A 21,990-nucleotide genomic window follows, 5' to 3' on the forward strand; every position below is an offset into this window, starting at 1 on the left:
CCTAGTCTTTGAGCACTGTCTTGGATACTGCTGGTATAGAGTTTTTGCCTGTTTTTTTCTTATTCCATATAAATTTACTCATCTGGTTCTCAATACCAGTTTTATTTATTCTATTGTTTATTTCCATATTTAACTTGCCATCTCCACTAAAATATAATGCCTGAATAGGTAAATTACTTTATTTCGTCTCCACTGAAAATGAAGGGGATATTTTCTGGGTTCTTGTCACTTTTTGCTGATTTTCATACCACATTTCTTATAGCAATTATTCAACCTAGTTAAAGAATCTTGAAGACTTGCAATGGTTTTATTGAGGAATATAACATCTGCATACAGTCAAGAGCTAAAGTAACTATCTCCTTCAATTCTAACTGCTGATGCAGATGGTGAACTGGCATTTTTCTTACTCAAAGCATTCACAGTAAGCACACATGAATTAAAAAATTATTTCAAATATTTAATATCCTCAATCATCTGAATAAAAAAAAAATAACAAGTGACAATCTTTCCATTATAAATGTGAAACTGAGTGTATTCATAACTACTTACCCCAAACGGGCAAATCATCTATATACATCTGATACCAATAGTGATTTTTCACAGCATAAACAAATGCTTGAAGTCTTTCTTCTTTTAAATCTACTTCACAATAAAGGGTTTTTGCTACAGCAGCTTGAAAGGAAAGGAATATTTTTAGATTAATAGATTAAAACATCTTAGATTAGATAAAAAAACAACACTAAAAACATCAAATTTTAAAAGAATGCATTATAGCAATGACACTTAATGTAACAATGTTAAGAGCAATTGTGAGACTTATCAATGATCTATTGTATTTTTTTGTTTTTCTTCTAAATTATTATACAGGCATCTCCAGAGACCCTACACTCACTGCAAGAGGCCAACACTAGTCATTCAAAATACCTATCGTAACTCTCAAACTATTTGCTAACAAAGTCCCACTGGTAATCCATTATCAACACTCTCCAAGCAAAAAATCTAGTCCTCATGCTCTTCCTAACCATGCTATTACACAACTTCCAGGTATACCAACTCCTTATTCTCTCTCCCATTCTTGTCATCTTTAAATTTTTTTTTCTTCTGTATCAGTCTTCTAAAAGCCTACCTTTAGTAACATGTGTCTGTCACATCCTGTTTATCAACCAAATTTTGTAAACCCATATTCGGTCTATCCTTATAAGCATTCCACACATCATTGGAAAAATAAGGTCCTCTATAGCACTTCCACATCCTCAAGAAATCCAGATGACTGTTGCTGTAGTCATTTTGTGATTTTCTGTTGACATCCTAAAAAGTCCAGTTCATTAATGTCTCTTCTCACATCTGTCACAAAGATCTACACCTGAAAATACACCTTTCAAAGTGATTGCTTAGTAATTCAACTATCTGTACTGCTTCAGCCTTCAATTTGTATCTCTTAATGTTAGCATTCTGTAATCATAAATCCAAATACACATTTTAATATGAACACAAACTATACCTCATTGACCATTTAAGTTTTGATTAATTTGAATAAGAGGAATCAGGCTATTTTTTTTTTCTTTTTTCTTGCCACCAATGAAATTAAACCACTTCTGAAAACAGTCATTTCTCCAAGAAGAAAGTCCAATTTTAATTCAGCAATGCAATAAAACTGCTCAGAAAACATACACATACATGCACATAAATACTAGTTAAGAACATTCTTTATCATCTAGCATCTATCATCTTCACTGATTAGTGAGAGATGAAGACTGACTATCTACCCATTTCCAAAAAAAGTTACGACTAAAAGGGTGACACATACTCCTTTTGGAGAATGAAAAGGCAGTGAGGTATATGTGAATATTACGGCCACTTTGGAAAAAACTTACCCTTGATTATCTTTTTGTTCCTTGAATCTTTTGGATATTTGCTTTTAGTGTACACTTTCATCTGAAACTTACAATTTTCACATGGTTTGTAAATTGAATAGCTGCTATCTATCAAGTGAATGTGATATCATCACTCCCAAAAGACAGCAATATATTCAATACTGTAAACTTGAGCAAATATTATAATGGACAACTTATATCTACACAAGCAAACCTTGTCTGTGTGCATTTTTAGTTCATTTTAATTTCTAGTTTGAGCACAAAATGCAGTCCCATTAATAATTTGATTTGAGATTAAGTCAATATCACATAACTTATCAACTGACAATTACATTCCAAGAATACAATAGTGAATGCACATGAAAACAAACATTTTCACTAATCATTAAATACCTATATTATATCTAGAAGAACCATGTGACATGTCATTCGGTTGGAAAAACTCGATTCAATTATCATCATGTGAAGAATCTTTATGTGGACTTTTTCAATGAAGTTAGTCTCGAATGAAAGTAGGGAAGGGAATGTAGGATAAGGAAACACCAAATTTGTAGTTATATTGATGCTGTATATCCACTGGAATATGTGATTGTCTATCTAAAGTGTCATTGATGGTTTTAAGGTTATATCCATATTTAAGATATGCTATTTCTATTTGTCTTTTGTCATAACTAGATAGTGTTTTAATGATGCCTCATTTCTCAGCATGTAGATATCTTTCAGCATTCAGCTTTATTCTGTAACTTGAAATAAAACATTGCTATGATTTTCTGAGACAGACCATCAAGGAATGAAAGTGATCTATCTTTATAAATTTCTGATGTCAACTAGATTTTGAAGTTGAGGAATTGTGTAAAATTGTGGAGGGCTTCTTCAAAGCCTTGCCAATGTTTTGATGATGCATTACCAAATATGAGGTATCATCAGAACACCCAAAGAGACAAGGCCTTCACAATATCTAGTGACGAACACAAAAGGAAAAAAGAAATAACATATCTTAAAAATACACTCCTAAAAATGGATATAATCTTAAAATCATCATTAACATCTTAGACCATCACCTATTCCTATTCTTAGAACATCACCTATATACAGCAGCAAGATAACTATAAAGGTGCTGTTTCCTTACCTTACATAAAAAATGTTACAGATAAAATAGCAAACACACTCAAGCAATACAACTTAAAAGTAGCTTTCATGATGCTTAAAAAGTATCCACACTACTAAGATTGCCAATGCAACCTCACCCTTTTCTTAAACAACCAGGGATGTACAAAATTTTCAGTACATGTGGTATCTGTTACATTGGGCAGACAGGTCAATCTGGAGAAATCCACCTCAAAGAACACATCAAAGATGTGGAAAAGAAACATAAGTCAGGATTGGCATTTAACACCACCAAAGAAAAATATGAAGTAATTTGACAACTCTCAAAAATACCATACACAGAATGCAACTATGTTCGCAAATCTAAGGAGGCTAGCAAAATGATAAGATGTTTAACCCAACATAATAAAAACCAAGGTCTCATCCTAAACCAGCTTTGGTCAGCATATATCAAAAACCTTAGTATTAATGAGAGTTATTATTATTGCACAGGCACTTCCGTGGAATCCTAAGACTCATCGTGGGAGACCTAAACTATCAACCCAATCTATCATACATCTCCTGTGAAACCATTAACAGAGAGAATAATCACAACTGCCTCAGGCAACCCATTACATTCATTCACCAATCCCAGTGAAAAATCTAATCCTTCTGCCCCTTGCAAACCACATTCTTACTCAACTTCTCAGGATGATCTCTTGTTCTGCCCCCTCTAGTCAAGTGTTGAAACATTTCCACTCCATCAATCCTATAAAATCCTTTAAGTAACAAATGCTTCTATCAGATCCCCCCCCCCTTTTTTTTTTTGCAAATCAGCCTAATTCTGCAATCCACAAACCCTCAATCTATCCTCATAGGGGGCATTCCACAGACCACTCACCATCTTGGTGAGTCATCTCTGATCCTCACCATAATGTTCTCATCCCCACAAAACCGAAGTGACCAGACTTGAACACAGTAATCCAAATGTTTTCATATCAGGGCTTTATAATGAGAATGAAACTCCCTTATCTGTGAACTACCCAAGCTACTTTAGCAATATGCCCTTTCAACTTCAACTCCATCTACAACTATCCAAAATCCCTGACTTCATCAATTTCCTGTGGAATGGTTCCCTCAATATGGTACATACACAGGCAAAAATGCATAACTTTACTCTTTTCCACATTAAATTGACATCCATTATGTTTTGCAAATACTGTTAGCCTATTTAAATTATTATTATTAATTATTATTATTATTGAGACCTCCAAGGAGTCATCGAAGAAGGCTATAAATTACCCAAACCCAGCCATCATACCTTCTCTTAAATTCATTTACACTAAATGCACTCACTACCCATAAGGGCAAATTATTCCACTCATTCACTCACTGCTCTCTGGGAGTAAAACCTAGCTCTTAACCCCTTTCTTGACTGAGAATAACCTTAACTTCCATGGATGCCCCCGTTTTCTCTCCCCACCTTCCATATAACAAAAAATTTCTTCATTTGAAATGCTATAACACCGATTCAAAAGTTTATAGACCTCTATCATATCACCCCTCTTTTTCCTGTTAACCAGAGTCTGTAATCCACATACTCACAATCTCTCCTCATAATCTAAATTCCATAATCTAGATATAATCTTTGTAACTCTTCTTTGCCCTTTTCACAGCTTCTTTATCCCCTTGGAACCCAGGACCCCAAATCTGAACACAGTAATCCAAAATAAAGTCTTATCAAAGCCTTATAAAGAGGCAAAATTACTTCCTTATCCTTACATGTCAAATCATCCTGTAAGCTCTCTATATCTTGTTGATCAACTATTACTCTACCCAATTTTGCATTATCTGCAAAGAGCTGCATTCAAATTACTTCCTATATCATTCACATACAAATTAAACAGTGGTCCAAGCAGAGCCCTGCAGCACACCACTAGTCACCTGCCTTCTCCTAGATATTGCTGTTCTATATACTACTTTTTGGTGTCTGTATCAGCCGTAATTTTGTCTATATCACAAGATTCATATCCATCCCCAATTTGTTGAAGTTTGCATAAGAGAGTTCCATGTAGTATCCTGTCAAATACTTTTAAAAATCCTGCCAAATCATCATGAAGCCATTCCCTTTATTCAACTCAGCTGTCACTATTATGAAAAGTTAGGTTACTAAGGCATGACCGACCCTTGACAAAACTGTGCTGCCTCCCATAGTGTATGATATTCTTATCCACTCATTCCTGAATTTTCTTTTTGCCCAACATTTTCAGTACTTTTACTACCACTCCTGAGATACTGACTGGTCTATAATTTGCTACCACTGACTTAGATGTGCTTAATAACAGGCTGTATCAGAAGAACACCCTTACAATGGCTCCCCATTCTGAGCCATATTTCTCCTCCAGAATTGTGACGACAGGAAGCTCTGCTTTGTGAATATAAAAGAATCCTAAATAACCAAAATCTCCCAATACATGAGTTTATTCCAGATGCTTTAGCTGATAGATTAAAATCCAGAAGACCTGCAATTAAAACCACCTGTAATCTCAGTCAGAATGCCAGCTTGATGAATAAGTGGGATGCACTGTGGACTCGAGCAGTATCACCTGAAGCCCATAGCTACATAAATATTCTTCAAAAACCATCTGGATTTCACCTGCCCAGGAATATATGAAGACTGCTAACAGGATCCATACAGGTCATGGTATATGCAGAGATATACTATCAAAATGGGGAAAGATACCGAATCCCCACTGCCCTTGTGGAGCCAAGACCAAAACCATTCATCATATGGTTCAGGAAGGTGAGTTAACGATGTGAGCTAAAGAACATTTTACCTATTCCCAAAGGCAATCAATTGGATTAAAAATCTAAATGTAAAAATATCACTAAATTTTTGTTTGATGCTTGTCATATATTTAATTCCTGTATTTCATCTGCTTGTTTATGTTTTACTTATTTATAATTTCATATATTGTATCTTATCTCTATTCATTTGTATTTTATTTCCTTTTAACCATGTGTATATGCCATATGATAAATAAATAAATACTGATGGGGTGCTTAAGGGTCAAAGCTGTATAACTGAGAGGAGACCTCCACATAGCCTTTAAAGGAATGCGGAGAACCGACCAGGGCTTCTGACCTAAGGTCCAATCCACACCTTCTAGTGGTGCACCCTGTTGGGTATCTACCTGGATACTGAACGAACGAGGATGGGCTGCCAATTTGGGATTTAGTAGACCAAATTGTATTCTTATTGGCTTAAACCAATACAGAAAATGATGGTAAAACATGAAAAAATTTCATGCCGGCTGTGGCGTCACCCTATTAAACAAGGCCCCCGTTGTTTTCGCCAGGGGAACCAGGGCAAACAGTGAAAAGTCAGCTACTGGAACAAATCTGAAAGCACACCCCAACTCAACATCACCAGAGTTAAAGATCGGTACTATCAACATAAGAAGCCTGAATGGCAAAGAAATGGAGCTAGCTGAAGAATTAGATAAGTACCAGATCGATTAATTTCCTGAATATAAAAGGTTATATTCAGGAAATGACAATCAAGGAAAAGAAGGAGTAGCCATAGTATTCAACACAAAATACGAGGCTAATCTTCTTGAATGGCAGGCAGTCTCAAGTAGAATGATGTGGGCAAATATGGAGAATTGGACAATGAGACTTATTTGTGCCTATGGTCCCACAGAAGGTTCTACTAAAGTAGAAGTAGAGGAATTTTTTGATGCTTTAGAGCAGTATTTCTCAAACTTCATATATCTGCAGACCCCTTCTTAAGTTTTCATTATTACCAAGTACCCCTAATTAATTAAAAATAAATAAATTAAACATTAATTAATTAAAATGAATAAATTAATTAAATTAATTTAAAATATTAAAAAATTAAATATCTATTTTATTTGAATTTATATGTTCATGTAAACAAAAAATATGATTTATTTTTAATAGAACAAACTTTATAAAGATACTATAAAGTTTTACTTGAAATAATTTATCATCAATGAGAGGAGTGAAATTGCTTATGATGAGATAAAATTTCAGCAAAATTTGGCTCTATAGTTGTTAATTTCAATCTCAGATGCGGTTCGACATCTATAATGCGATTCCTCTTCTTCGTCTTAATATTTACGAGGACCAAAAATCTAACTTCGCACAGATATGAACTTGGAAATAGAAAAATGAACCTTAGAGCTTTATCTGTTAATTCAGAAAATTCATTCTGTATTTGTGGCCAAAATGATGATAACGTATTCTCGCTGTATTTATTTTTTAAAAAACCATCAGAAGCTAGTTCTAAAAGTTGTTCTTCTTCTATTGACGATAGACCCTTTGGCATAATTTGATTTTATTGAAAGGGTATCTTATTCACTCAATATTAATGTCCAATTCAGGGAAATACTTTTCTAGATTCATTTGTAAGCTTTTTAAATGCTGCATGATAGTAATTTTTGCATCATCATCATCATCATCAATTTGTTCATTTGAACATGTGAGCAATTCAAGAAGCGATGGAAACGCATCAAATTCTCCATTACCAACCCGCTTTTGCCATAACTTCATTTTTGCCAACGTGCCGTTTACTTTATATTGGACATGAAATATAGAAATTTCCTTGCCTTGTAAAGATAAATTAAGACTTAAAAAAACGTTTAATTTTCTTGACCAAAAAGCTCTGGAAAAACTTTTATTGGGATTATATTGATCAAGATTATATAATAAATAATATATCAAGGTTATATAATATTATATAATTATTATATAACCTTGATCAATATAATCCCAATAAAAGTTTTTCCATAAATTAAGACTATTTAATACAGTAAATATATCTGCCAAGTATGCTAATTGACTGAGCCATTTCCAATTATGTAAATGCTTTTTCAATTCAAACTTTTCATTCAAGAAAAACTTGTAGTTCATTCCGAAGTTCAAATAAACGAGTAAGGACTTTTCCACGAGAAAGCCAATGAACATCGGTATGGAAAAGAACTTGTGTATAATTGCTTCCCATTTCTTTGCAAAGTTGAGAGAAAAGTCTGGCGTTTAGAGGACGGCCTTTAATATAATTTATGATTTTTATAGCTTCATCAAGAACTTTTCTTAGGTCTGTAGACATCATATGTGTAGCCAAAGCCTCCCTGTATGCAGCAGCGTGTCGACTTTACATTTGGTGCAACAGCTTGAATCCTTGAAACAAGCCCTTTTTTAGATCTGACCATGGATTTCGCTCCGTCCGTGCTTATTCCAACACAACTTTTCCAATCAAGCTTGTTTTGATGCATAAAGGTATTTATACTGTTGAATATTTCTTCTCCTGTTGTATGTTCTGGCAAGGGTTGGCAATATAAAAGGTCATGAATTTTTCGATTTTTTTCATACCTAACGAACACTAGAAGATTTGCAAAATTTGTAATGTCGGTGGATTCATCCACCTGCAACGCATAATAACGACTCTTACGTATATTGGATAACAATGTTTGTTTTATATTTTCAGCCATTTCAGTGATTCTTCGATAAATGGTACTATTTGAAAGGCAAATCCGATTAAAAGATCATTTTGCATTATCTCCGATCATAATTTCCGCTATTATTTTTGCTTCAGGCTTGACCTAAGTTTCACCAATTGTTTCCGCTGCACCACTTTTTGCTATTAATAGCGACCCATGATATGAAGCTTCTAAAGCCTTCATGTTTTCACCTCCTGATACGATCGACATCACTTTTTGAGATTCTTTTAAATTTTTTTAGTTTATTTTGAAAAATTCGACAGGTTTGTCCTTGCATTCATTATGTTTCGATTCAAAATTACAATTTAAATTACATGGTTTCATGCTTTCATTTTTTAAAGCTTCACCGCAAATTACACAAATGGAATAGGTTCCTCTTCATTTCCCGTCCATGAAAATCCACATTTCAAGTAATTTATATCGTACTTACGAAGTTTTCTCATCTTCTTCCTAGTTGGTTCTTTAGAGATATCAGACGACACACACTTATCAATTTCACTTGATCCAGATACAATATCAACATTTTCTTGTTGCTGACAGCTACTTGTATCTACTATGTTCCTCTCTTTTGCGCATTTTAAAAATCCAATCTTTAACCAGTGATCCATACTTAAGAATTTGAAATCTAAAAAAAAATTACCATATTTAACGAACAGTCCAACAAATGGCGCTAGTGAAAGCAGAACTCGAAACAGACAGCAATGGTAGGCCAGTAGAGATAAAGCAGCTATGAAGACGTTCATATGATTGGTGCGGTATTAACAAAAGATCGCGCTACTAATTAACAAAAAAGCATTTCAACCGACAGTTCAGTTGAAATGCTAATTCTCTTCAATGGAATTCCTTACATAATATCTGAAACACATTCACTATATATTTCTTAGTTTTAACACGTTCACTCAAACAAAACCATATGTTGCCGAAGCACCGTATGGTTTTGATTATGTACTATACAGCATTTTATGTGGAAGGGGTCATGCGATTCATTAGTAAGTGCCAGTTGTCTCTAATTGCACTGTTTGTTGAGAAACATATTACACAGCCTGCACATGTCTCTGTACCTTATTCAGTGATACAATAGGAACGTTTTACGATCTCAAACTTAAATTTTATTATATCCCTTAATGATGCATAGCCGAAAATTGCCACGGACCCCCTGAAGACCTCTCGCGAACCCCCAGGGGCCCGCATACCACACGTTGAGAAACACTGCTTTAGAGAAAGCAACTGACACGATGAAAAAGGAAAAGTTGGTCCTTGTTGGGGATCTAAATAGCAGAGTAGGAAATGATTGTCAGACATACAAAAATATTTTGGGAATATTTGGAGAAAAGAGCAAAGCTAATAATAATGGCAAATATCTGTTGGATTTCTGCTCAGGACATGGACTGGTTATTACCAACACCATCTTCCAACATAAAAATGTTGCACAAATTCACATGGAGAGAAGAGGCAAGGAATAACAAAAGTCTCATTAACTATGTTATTGTTGATAGTGATGTTTTCTCCCTGGTGCAGGACACCAGAGTGTACAAAGGATTTGAAATTGGAAGCTATTACTATTTAGTCTTGAGCAGGATAAAATTGAATTTCATATTGAAAAGAATAACATGTAAGAAAGTTTTAAAGCAAATAAAAGTTGAGCAGCTCTCAGATGTGAACTGTAGACTAAAATACACAAAGATTATTGAAGAAAAATTGAAAGAGTTTGAGAACAGGAACCAAACCTTGGAGATTCAGTGGCAAGCCTTGAAGAAAACTCTGATTGATTCAGCCAGAGAGGCATGTGGTGAGGTTGTCTGCAAGGATAGAAAAATCAGAACTCCATGGTGGACAGAGGAAGTTAAAGAGGCAGTGAAGGAAAAGAAGAAAGCATATCAAAAGTTCCTGGTAAATAAGTCAGCTTTTGCTCTTAGAGAATGCAAAGACAAATGCAAGAAACCAAAACACTATGTAAAACTAGCTAAAAAAAGTCATGGGAGGATTTTGGCAAGAACATAGAAAATAAATATCAAGTAGGTGGTAAAATATTCTGGGAGGTTGTCGAAGAAGCTTAGAATGGAGGAAAGAGTGCTGTAAAAGGAGTTAAAGATGATAAAGGTGACATGAAAACAGGAGAAAAAGATATTCTTGAAGTTTGGAGTAATTACTTCGAAAAATTGCTAAATGAAACAAGCAGTGATAGTACATTGGTAAAAAACACTCAACAGACATAGTCAGGAATACAAATCCATACTTGAAGTAGAAAAAACCATCAAAGGCTTGAAATGTGGAAAAGCAACAGGAGTAGATGATATTCAACTAGAAATGCTGAAGTATGGTGGTATAAAAGTCTTACAGTGGATGCACGGCATAGTTCAGAATGCCTGGACAGAGGGACAAATTCCCGATGATTGGAGTAGAGCTCTAATAATACCCACATATAAAAAGGGAAATAAAACTGAATGTGAGAATTACAGAGGTATTTCCCTACTGAGTGTTCCTGGTAAGATATATGCAAGTATACTTGAGAAACAGTTGAGAAGAATTGCAGAAGAAAAGCTTGGTGAAGAACAAGCTGGATTCAGGCCAAACAGAAGCTGTCAGGATCAGATCTTCACTTTACGACAAATATTTGAGAAAGCATGGGAATATAACAAAGATCTGTATTTAAGTTTTGTCGATTTGGAAAAGGAATATGACAAGGTGACAAGAGAGAAGTTATTCAATACGCTACAGTTATATGGTGTCAGTAGGGCATTATATCAAGCAATACTTAGTCTTTATTTGAGTTGTAAGTCAGCAGTTAGAATTGAAGTACAGGAAGATGGTTGACTGTTGAATCTGGTGCGAGACAAGGATGCACATTATCCCCTCTGTTATTCATTATCTATATGGATCACATTATGAAGGAAAGTGGTATTAAACATGATATCAGAATTGGAGATGTTAATGTCAGCTCTTTGCTTTATGCAGATGATGTTATACTTCTAAATAAATCCGCTACAAGTTTGCAAGATTCCCTGACTAAATTGAATAACTGTTGTAATAGATATGGTATGAAGGTGAGCATTAAACAGACAACGACAATGCAAATAGGAAGAATTGTTGAAAATGTCAACTGCGTTGTGAATGGGGAAACCTGTGGAACAAGTACAACATTTCAGCTACTTAGGCACGATTTTTACTGAAGATGGTAAATTAAATATGGAAATAGATAACAGAATCAACAAAGCTGGTATGGTAGGCAGTCGATTGAATAAATTCATACGGAATAAGAGAGAAATTAGTCGGAACACTAAATTAGCTGTATACAAGACAGTGTTCAAACCAGTTTTAACTTATGGATCTAAGAGCTGGGTCAGAAGTAAAACACTTGACCAAAGACTAGAGACCGCAGATATGAGAGTCCTAAAAAAGATAAGGGGCATGAACAGATGGCATCAATGGCAATATCATATTAAAAACGAATATATTAGGAAAGAACTTGAAATTGTTGGCATACAGGAATGCGTTAGCAGAGCTAATCTCAGGTGGTATGGTAACTTAAACAGAATGGGCGAGGAAAGATTAGCAAAACAAGTGTTCTCTGCCAGGTTGGCAGGAAAATGACCCAGAGGAAGACCAAGATATAGGTGGATTGATACGGTACAAAGTGCCTTAGACGATAGAAATATAAGATCTGATAATGTTAGAGTCTTGACAAGTAATAGACTGATTTGGAGGAAAATTGTAGATAGGAAGTTAGTAATGATGTAAATTTTTCATGTAGTAATATCATATCCTGTATACCCCTTAAGGGTAGATGTCAGGAATTTGATGATGATGATATACACATTTTAACACAGTGACATCCTTTCAAGGGGCCTGAATTAATATAAATAATTCAATTTATTAACGTCATTCTAGTTTGCATTGCTTTGCAAACTAGAATGACTCTGGATTAGAGAAAGGTGTTTGCAAGTTTTTTCACTTAGTTATATTATAAATAACTAACATTATACATGTCCGTAAGGATACATGCTTTGCATTATGGGATATTAAGGTAATTAATGTGAAGTCATTACCCTCTATATATAAGTAGCCCAGTTGTGATGTTACTTCATGCAAAACTTTTTAATTGCTTACACTTGGACCAAGAATATAATTTCTTGACATCTTTAATTTATAATATAACTAAGTGAAAAAACTTTCTAATTTCAAACAGTGTGTGAGTGTCCAAAAGACACTCTGAAATTTTTCATTTTTATATAAAAATAACTTTATTCTAGTAGCAAGGCTTATACATTGGTTAGACATAACTGGTAATTAGTTTACGGAATTAACAACGCAAATGAAGTATATTAATTAAAGGTAACTTTAATGAATCACTTCTATATTTCGGCAACGTCACATTGCCATCTTCAGGAACATAAAGATATGGTATGTGCACGCAGGCACTAACACAAAGCAAATGAGGAAGAAAGCAAGAAACTAATATTGTTCCTAAAGTCCTAATGGTGCCCTCTTGCGGGCTAATTTGGTAGTCTTGGCTGTTGGGCTGAAGTTCTCATAATGTAAGTCTCCCAAATTTGGGGTAGTTTCATGCACCCAAATTTGTTGAGGTTAGGAACGTTTTTTTAGAGCTGCTGAAGATTCTTTGAATAATCTTTCGTATTTAAACTTGCTGCGATGAATTATTTTTGTTTTTTTTCCAAAGAATTTTATGGTGGGTATCTAAGGCATGGTCTGCCAGCCCAGAGCGGCTGTACTGGTGAAAACGGATGTAGTCTTTGTGTTCTGAAATCCTGGTATTAGTTGTTCTGCCTGTTTGGCCAAAGTAGGACAATTTGCAGCTGCAAGGGACCTGGTACACACCAGGTAGGTCTAGGGGAAGTGGTTGGTCTTTGATAGAGCAGATAAGGGATGCCAACTTTTTATATGGTCTGTAACAGGAAGTAAGGTCATATTTTTTGAGGATATTGGTTATTTTCTCAGAGGTGCCCTGGATGTAGGGGATGGTGATAGACTTGGTGTAATCTTTATTGTGGAGGGGGGGAGGGGGGTTGTGGTTTACTGGTTTTAGTATTTTTTGGATTTTTTTGGGGTTATAGCCATTGGCTAAGAAATTGTTGAGGATGTGGTTTAGTTCAGTAGTTAGGGACTTGTCATCTGAGCAGATTAATTTTGCCCTGTTATACAGTGTTTTTATAACCCCATATTGTTGTGAGGGGGGGGGGGATTCCTGGTGAATGTATCGGCCAGTATGGGTGGGTTTTCTGTAAACAGAGAAAACCAAAGATCCATTAAGCTGGCGGGTGATTAAAGTGTCTAGGAAGGGGAGGGTGTTGTTTTCCTCTTTTTCTAAGGTGAACTGGACTCTGGGGTGTTGGTTGTTTAAGTGTGTTAGGAAGGAGTGGCGTGTGTCTGAGCCATATGGCCAAATAGCAAACACATCATCCACATAATGAAGCCAAATAGTGGGTTTTTGTGGGGCGGAGTTTAAGGCTTTCTCTTCAATTGTCTCCATAAAGAAATTGGCCAAGGGTGGGGAAAGTGGTGAACCCATGGCTGTCCCCTCTATCTGTTTGTAGAACTTTCCTTGCCAAACGAAATAGCCTTAGTTCATTGTGAACTGAAATAGGGCTGAGATATCGGGAGGAAACTTGGCTTGGATGAGCTCAAGGGTTTCTTTGAGTGGGACATTAGTGAATAGGGAGGAGACATCAAATCTGACCATTATGTCAGTGTGTTGGAGTGTGAGGTTTTCTATACTGGCTTTAAAGTGGGCTGAGTTTTTTTTGTGTGACGTTGCCAAAATATAGAAGTGATTCATTAAAATTACCTTTAATTAATATACGTCATTTGCGTTGTTAATTCCGTAAACTAATTACCAGTTAAAAATAACTTTATGCTTCCTGAAGTGACCTTTTTTTCATATATCACAGGTTATGCATATTGAGGAAACAATCTAGCATGATTATAATGTATTTTTTTATGCATAGTGAGGAAACAATCTCGCAGGATTATAATGTATTTTTTTTTCTTTGATGCACCTGCAAAAGGTTGTAAACCTGTAGTACATTAGTACTATGGTTGGGCTAAGGAGTTTTTTTTTTATTTTTTATTGATTGTATATTTTTTACATAATCTAGAAACCCTGCTGTTTAGAGATGAGTAAATGGAATGGTGATCTCATACTGGGGGATAAAATTCATCTCTCAGCTAAAGACTTGCAGACATCCATGCCCACCACAGGATAGGAATTTGCATGCTGGTGGGAGAGTCAATATACAAACTACTTAGCAAACCATGCCATCCACATTGCTGTATTCCTTTGTTTTGGGTAACAACTTTTGCCGTAGCGCAAATTGTTCTGAAAATGCTTATTATGACAAACAAAATATAAGCCATATTAAATATATTTGATTTCTTTGCACCCCTTGAGGGTACATGGCAGGAATTTGATGATGATGATGATTTCTTTGCACACTTGTTTTTTCAAGTAGTTTTCATAGTTAAGTTTTCATAACATGAAAGTGTAAGAAATGCTTAATAATCTCTTCAGGATGAAGAAAATTATTTCTGACATTATATGGTAAGCCATTGTTAAAATGAAGTTTTTCATAATAGAATAACTTTTCTAAAAATACATGCAGTAACTTGCAAGCATTTTGTGCAAAAATCAGATTCAGTTCACTTGAAATATGTGGAGATATAATAGAAACAAGTTGATAAGGGGAGTTTGCAGTATAGTTCCAAACAACATTCTGCAGTGCATAGTAGGTGAAATGGAAACTTGGGGAAATCCCAGGAAGCTGAGCAAAGGTGTACTCAGGAAATGGTAGTTCCACGTTCTTTTTACCACAGCAAATGTTTGGAATGAGCTATGAGTTCATTTTTGATAAATGTATTCAGGAAGAGATATATTATGATAGATATTCAGGCATTGTATGTGGCACTGAAGAATCACCCCTTCGAGTCCTTGAGCTTCTTGGAAGAGCCTGCTGAATAATAATAATAATAATAATGCTTTTATACGCACATGCAAAATGTAATAGGTTCTTACTCAATTTTTTATTCTTCAAACATGTACATCTCTTTACTGTGCATGTGAAGCTGTCCTGAATCAACCCAGTTAAACAATTTTTCAGTTGTATATAAAAAAATAACTGTTTCCTAAGTGTCGTTTTGTCATGAATCATAAATTAGAACAGTTCGAAAATATCTCATTTGTTTTATGTAATAGTTTTGTTTTTGTGCATATTGCATCTGATAAAGTATCAATCAGTGAAATATAAGCAGAATTAAATTAATTTATAGCAGAAGGAAATATAAGTATAATCCACCCACAGTATAGAGAGCTGTCGTTGGCACGCTGCCAAGAAGAGTCCATTCATGTTGAAGGGGAGAAAGAAATAAGGTGATGTACAAATTGGTCACCAACATGCAAATTTACGTGCTTTATACGTAAAATTTTCCATCTGTTATACAAGCAAAATAGTTATCACGTTAAAAACTACAATGATCATAAAAGAGAAGTTAATTTTCTGACATGTAGTAATAAACAACCCATCCCACAAGACTGATTGATTACCCTATAATGAGAATGGATTCTCCTTCTTTTCACATGCACAGAAGTGTCGAAAGGTCTCAAATCTGTGGGTGTACTATAGGATGATAATCTCTTGCATTGGAGCAAGTGTTGATGGACCTAAATGGTGACAGATGAGAGGGTGGCTGATGGAAGACATCCGAGAGTAGTATATAAAGGATTCAAATCAAGATAGTTGCTTTTGTGTGTGCAAAATTCTGTAATCCTGTGACACACACACACACACACACACACACACACACACAGTGTGTCACAGGATTACAGAATTTTGCTTCTGATGTTTAATTTGTGATACTGATATTGGGAGTGATTTACAGGTCAATAGCAACTTATTTGCTGAATATGTTAAACTGCCCTCCTCAGTTTAACATACTGTGATGTTAAAAGTGATGTAGTGATACTGCTTTATGATTGATAGATTTGATGATAGACTACCTTTGTTGGTAAGGATAATGATTGCCAGTTTACTGTGGTAATGTGTTTCACTCTGCGGCATTCTGTTACAAGAAATTTATGAGGTAAAGGATTTGGGGACAAGAATCAATAAGTAAGAATTGATGGAAAGAGTTGAATTCCAAAGGAAGTATTGCAAGAATGGGAAAAATATTAATTACCTATTCCTTTATAAAATATCTGGATTTCCCTGCAGTATATTAATTATGTATTATACCATATTTTCCGGTGTATAAGCAGCACTCAAGAAATTTAATACAATTTTCTGGAAAAAAACCTAAACTTTAAAGTTTGATTTAAAAAAAAAAAAGGATAAAATAATAGGTAATTTTTAATAGTAAACTGACCTTTCAGAAACTTGCAAAACCCATGTCACTGTCATCTGGCTCTTCTCTATCATCATTAATTTCTTATAATATAGAAATAATTTTGTCTTCTCTTTTGGCATTTTTTGGCTGATTTTTGTTTTTGTATGCATACAAAGTCCACTGCATTTCATGAAACGGTAACACCATGACCGTTTCACCACTTTTAAAATCTTCAATGTTACGCTCACAGGCTATTTTGACTGCATGTGTACGAATCATTTTTATTGAAATGGCAATGCCATTTTGCCGATTTTCTTGCACCCATTTCAAAAGTTCTGGCCACTTTGTAATTTTTCCACATTCTGCGCGCTTTTCTTTACGCAAATTGTACAAAATCTCCTTCTGACCACGCCGAGTTCTTAGCCAATGACGCACTAGAAGTCACGTGAATGTCACTCATCAATATGATTGCACCATTAACCGCCTACAAAGATCTTGGAACATAAAAGGGAGTGTGTATGACTTTGAAAAGAGGAAACAATCTTTACCTTCATTATATAAGACGCACCCCATTTTTAAGATGAATTTTTAAGGTAAAAAAGTGCATCTTATACACCGGAAAATACGGTACTTTATGCTTTGCATTATGGAATACTAAGGCAATTGTCATCAATAGTCTCTATATAAGTAGCTTGTTGTGAAGATACTTCATGCACAGGCTGCTTGTTTACACTGGCGTAAGGATTAAAACGATATAATTTTCATTGCATCCAGTATTGAGACCATATGTCTATAAAAATAAAACGGCTTCATTAAAATAAACAATATAATCCAACAAGTTTTGCAAATCATTGGACTTACAAATGACTTACGAAACTTCCCATGTTCCCTAGAGATGACACAGTACTACTTCAAAAACTTATTCTGCCATTCTCAGACTATTCATGTTTATTGAAATAGACATCGGTCAGGGGTTGGCAAGTTTTTCGGTAATAAGAGCCACATATAATGCTTTTCAGACATTTTTGAATGTTCAAGAGCTGCAGAAAATATTATTTTAAAATTGTATTTATAAATAATAAAAAATACAGCTATATCATAAAAGTACTTATTTACACTACACTATGCTAGTTATGTTCTGTTACCCCCACAAGCGTGTAACTTGTGTGTACTACATGAAGAGTGATGACGCAGAGTCCAGGCAACGGAGGCAGTGGGTAATGCAGTGATCATAGTAGTCACTTTTTGAACTAATTTTGGCAGGAGTGACAGGCCATCAAATGTTGAAACACTTTTTATCAACCAAATACGATAATAAAATCCACATTAACAACCCTTTCGATTGGTACCATTTAAAAGCTAAAAATTTAAAGTTTCAAAATGTTTTTTACTTATCTTTAAAGCATTTAGAAATAAACTATTCTAATATTGGTACATACTATACTACTATAGATTATTAATATAAAAGTTTATTTAGGAAAAATGGCAATGAAAACAATATTGTCTCGGGAACCATACAGAGTAGCTTTGGGAGCTGCATGAAGCTCACAAGCTGCAATTTGCCCACCTTTGACATAGGTAATAAAGTAATCTAAAGCTGAAGTCAGTTTACAAGATAAGTCGTAAACTTTCACAGTGCATTTTCACTTATAAGCCCCACACAGAAATTTATAGAATTATTTCATACCAGAGGTAGTGTTCTAGAGTTAATTCTTTATAATATTGTTAATGGTGAGAAATTTTGAAAAGTGTTATTCAGGCAAGAACCATCTAAAATTTTTAGAGAAAAAGAAATTAATTACTAGTTTAATACATCATGTCATGTGCATCTTCAGATGGAATGCAAATAGTAAAAAAATGTGCGAACAGACATTTCTGCAATTAATAACTGTTATACTTTGAATGAACATAAGCCAGACATTGAATAAGGCATCAAGATGTCATTCGCATGACTCATTATTGCAATGTGTCATGTAACTGAAATGTACTTGCTGCAAAAGTTGAAAGATTTGTGGAAGGAGAAAGCAAAACTGGTGAGCATGGGTGTAATAAATGTTATTGGAGTGAATAAGGAGAGAGCAAATTATGTGACAGTATGTTTGAGAGTATTGATAATAGACTGGTAAAGGTAAATATCAGTGATAATACTGCAAATGTGGTGGTGAAAGTTCAGAAGAACACAGAAGACTTGAATAAAGAAATGGCACAGTTGCATGTAGTCTTTCACAGAACAAAGTGTGAGATTGAAAAACTGCAGAAACAACAAGAGATCTCAGTTTGCAGAAACAAACTTAGATCGTGTAACTGAACATCACAGTTACTGATATTTATCACTGATATTTACATTTTCCAGTCTACTATCAATACTCTCAAATATACTATCACATAATTTGCTCTCTCCTTATTCACTCTGATAACATTTATTACACACTTGCTCACCAGTTTTGCTTTCTCCTTCCACAATCTTTCAGCTTTTGCAACAAGTACATTTCACAGTTACATGACACAGTTCAAAGTGATGTTTACTTATAGTGAACAAATGATTAAGGCACCCATGAAGTGAATGAATGAGTGGATGAACAAAAAATGCAAAATATAGTCTCTCAGGCCACAATATCTAATAAGGTAGTCCTGTCAAGTGGCTGGGACCTAAGGGTGCTGAAGTTTCCGTATACTGATGCTAGAAGCATCAGGAATAAGAGGAAAGAGTTTTGGTATTGGGTAGTTCAACCTCTCCAGAAATTAGGCATTAGGGAGACTTGGCTAACAGCAGATGATGTAGTTACAGGGATAGAAGGTGATGATTTAGTATTTTCAGAGTAGACAGGACAGGGGGTAGGATACTGCTGTTGATAGCAGATGAACTGCAGCCAACAAGAATAGGATTCAGTCAGTTGGGAGTTCGTTTAGTCATTATGGGGTGAGATTGAGGCGAATAGGACAAAATGTAAAATTGGATGCTGCTGCTGTATGCCTGGGGTTCTAGGGATACTGTAGAAGCCATGCATCAGCAGATTAGTACAATAAGTGCAAGTTTTATGGGGGACTTCAACTTTGGAGACATAGATTGAAAAGCGGAAAGATCACATTGCAGGAATGAAATGGAATTTATAGAGTTTGAAAGATAATTACTTGAAACAGAATGTGACAATGGTGAATCAGGGCACAAGTGTGTTGGATCTGGATGTAGGATCAGAAGACCTGTCCATTGTCCATAACTAAGGTGGCTACATTGCCTTCAGTTGGGGAAAGTGATCATGTGGTCTTGACTTGGGAGGTAGTATAACATGTTGAAATTCCAGTTAAGAAGGGATGTAGGTGGAACTACAAGGTAGGTGATTATGATACACTTAAGAGATAGCTTGAAATGGTATCATGGAATTGTTATTTTATATCTTTCTTCACTTCCATAAAGAGATTGTTTTGTGAGTGTTAGATAATTACACAAGAGTTCCAATTGTTTGTTCCAATTGGTGCAATGACTTTTAACTCTATTTCTTTTAGAATTTGGAAAATTATTGACTTGAGTACCAAATAAAAAACGTATACATATAATGAAACTAAAACATTATATACAGTTTAAATAAAATCACATAAATAACTGCAAAATTAATTGGATCCAAGGCCTTCAAAATAAGTCGACACTTTAGAGATTTTCTTATCATAAAAAAATAAAATCATTCATTCTCTACTCATTCTATTATTGAGTTGTTCAACATATACGTAATCACATCTACTAGATTAAACACCCTGTTTTCACAACGACAAAATGTTCAGAGTCAGTTTCTTTGTTAGGCCCTTTCTGAAAATATAAAATCTTATTTTTCCATGGGATCCTCTTTTTTTTTAAATCTCCCTTATGTAGCTTACAATATTATTATTCCTCCTATCTCACTGAAGTCTTAAATATTCACCTCTTGGAATTCAATATGATGCAAAATTACGAATTCTTTACAAGAGAAAAACAGTTTCTTTTGCTATTTCATAAATAATATTATCTAGGTAGAGCTCTTTATGTTAAGCCGCTTTACAGTTTCTGATTTTACTAATTCCGACAGTTTTTCCAATAGAATCATAAATAGATCTTAAGGTTCCTTAACACAGAAAATAAAACTTCTCATTCAGTGTTTCCTTGGACATTGAATTTGAACATCAACTCCGATATCTTCTTTTATTTACTAAACACTTGTTGACAGTCTCAACTCTTCCAGTTAAAAGATTCACAGTGCTATAATTCCTTTTCAGAATCTTCTATTGATATTCTCCTGACTGTCATGTTTTCTTAAAAACTTCCTAAGAACAAAATTCTCTTGTTGCTGTTCTCAAATTTTCATTCACTCTCTACTTGTTTTCATTGTTACCTCAGCTGTCCATCAATCTCCTTGGTGAGCATTCACACTTTATGTAAATAGCAAGCAAGAAGTTACATAGTAATGGCTGACACGTTGTCGTTGTTAGTGACAGCATCTGCAAAGGAAGGATGTTTATAGTGCATGAAGGATAACTGGGGGATATCTGGAGGAAGCGATATCACACTGTATACCCAAGGACATGAGGGTAAATCGTATAGAAGTTAGATGAATGAGTAATATCATTAAGCAAGAGCTGTAAAAAAAATTGTTGTGGAGAGTATATAAGGAGAAAGGTGACCAGCATGGTAAGGAAGGCAAAATCAGATTATGAGAAGAAGTTAGCTGAGCAGGTGAAAGGAAATCCCAGAAAGTTTTTTTCATTATGCAGCAAGTAGGAAGATGAATGACTATGGAAGGATAAGTTTAATGAGTACAGACGGTAGGGAAGTAACAGAGGGAGATGAAATTTTTAATCTGCTGAGTGACCATTTTGCAGGTATATATCTTCCAAGTGAAGATATTGTTATTGCAGAGGGGACAGTGACTGATATGAGAACAGAGGTTGATGAATTAAAGATACTTAGGATATTGCAGAATTTAAATGCAAATACAGCTGTGGGATTGAATGGGATATCAGCTCGTGTTTTAAGAGAACATGCAGAGGAACTGGCAGTGCCTTTGACTAAGCTGTTTAATGTAAGTTTCAGCTCCAGCAAAGTCCCAAGAGAGAAATAGGGTAAAATGATTCCTTTTTCTAAAGGAGGATCTAAGTCAGTATTTATCATCATTATCAATTCCTGACATGTACCCTCAAGGGGTGTA

General features: G+C 34.8%; 1 protein-coding gene across 1 annotated transcript in view; it reads right to left on the reverse strand.

Annotated features, from left to right (window-relative positions):
* Nucleotides 1–21,990, reverse strand: part of TM9SF3 (transmembrane 9 superfamily protein member 3) — a 280,184-nt gene that overhangs the window by 215,323 nt on the left and 42,871 nt on the right. The window contains exon 3 of the mRNA XM_090397004.1: nucleotides 550–672. Within this exon, the coding sequence (XP_090253130.1) occupies nucleotides 550–672 (123 nt within the window). The remainder of the gene's footprint in view (nucleotides 1–549; nucleotides 673–21,990) is intronic.

This window comes from Typopeltis vanoorti, chromosome 8 (genome assembly GCF_054136105.1).
Source record: "Typopeltis vanoorti isolate ZY-2024b chromosome 8, IOZ_Tvanoo_1.0, whole genome shotgun sequence".
In the NCBI taxonomy this organism is placed as follows: Eukaryota; Metazoa; Arthropoda; class Arachnida; order Uropygi; family Thelyphonidae; genus Typopeltis; species Typopeltis vanoorti.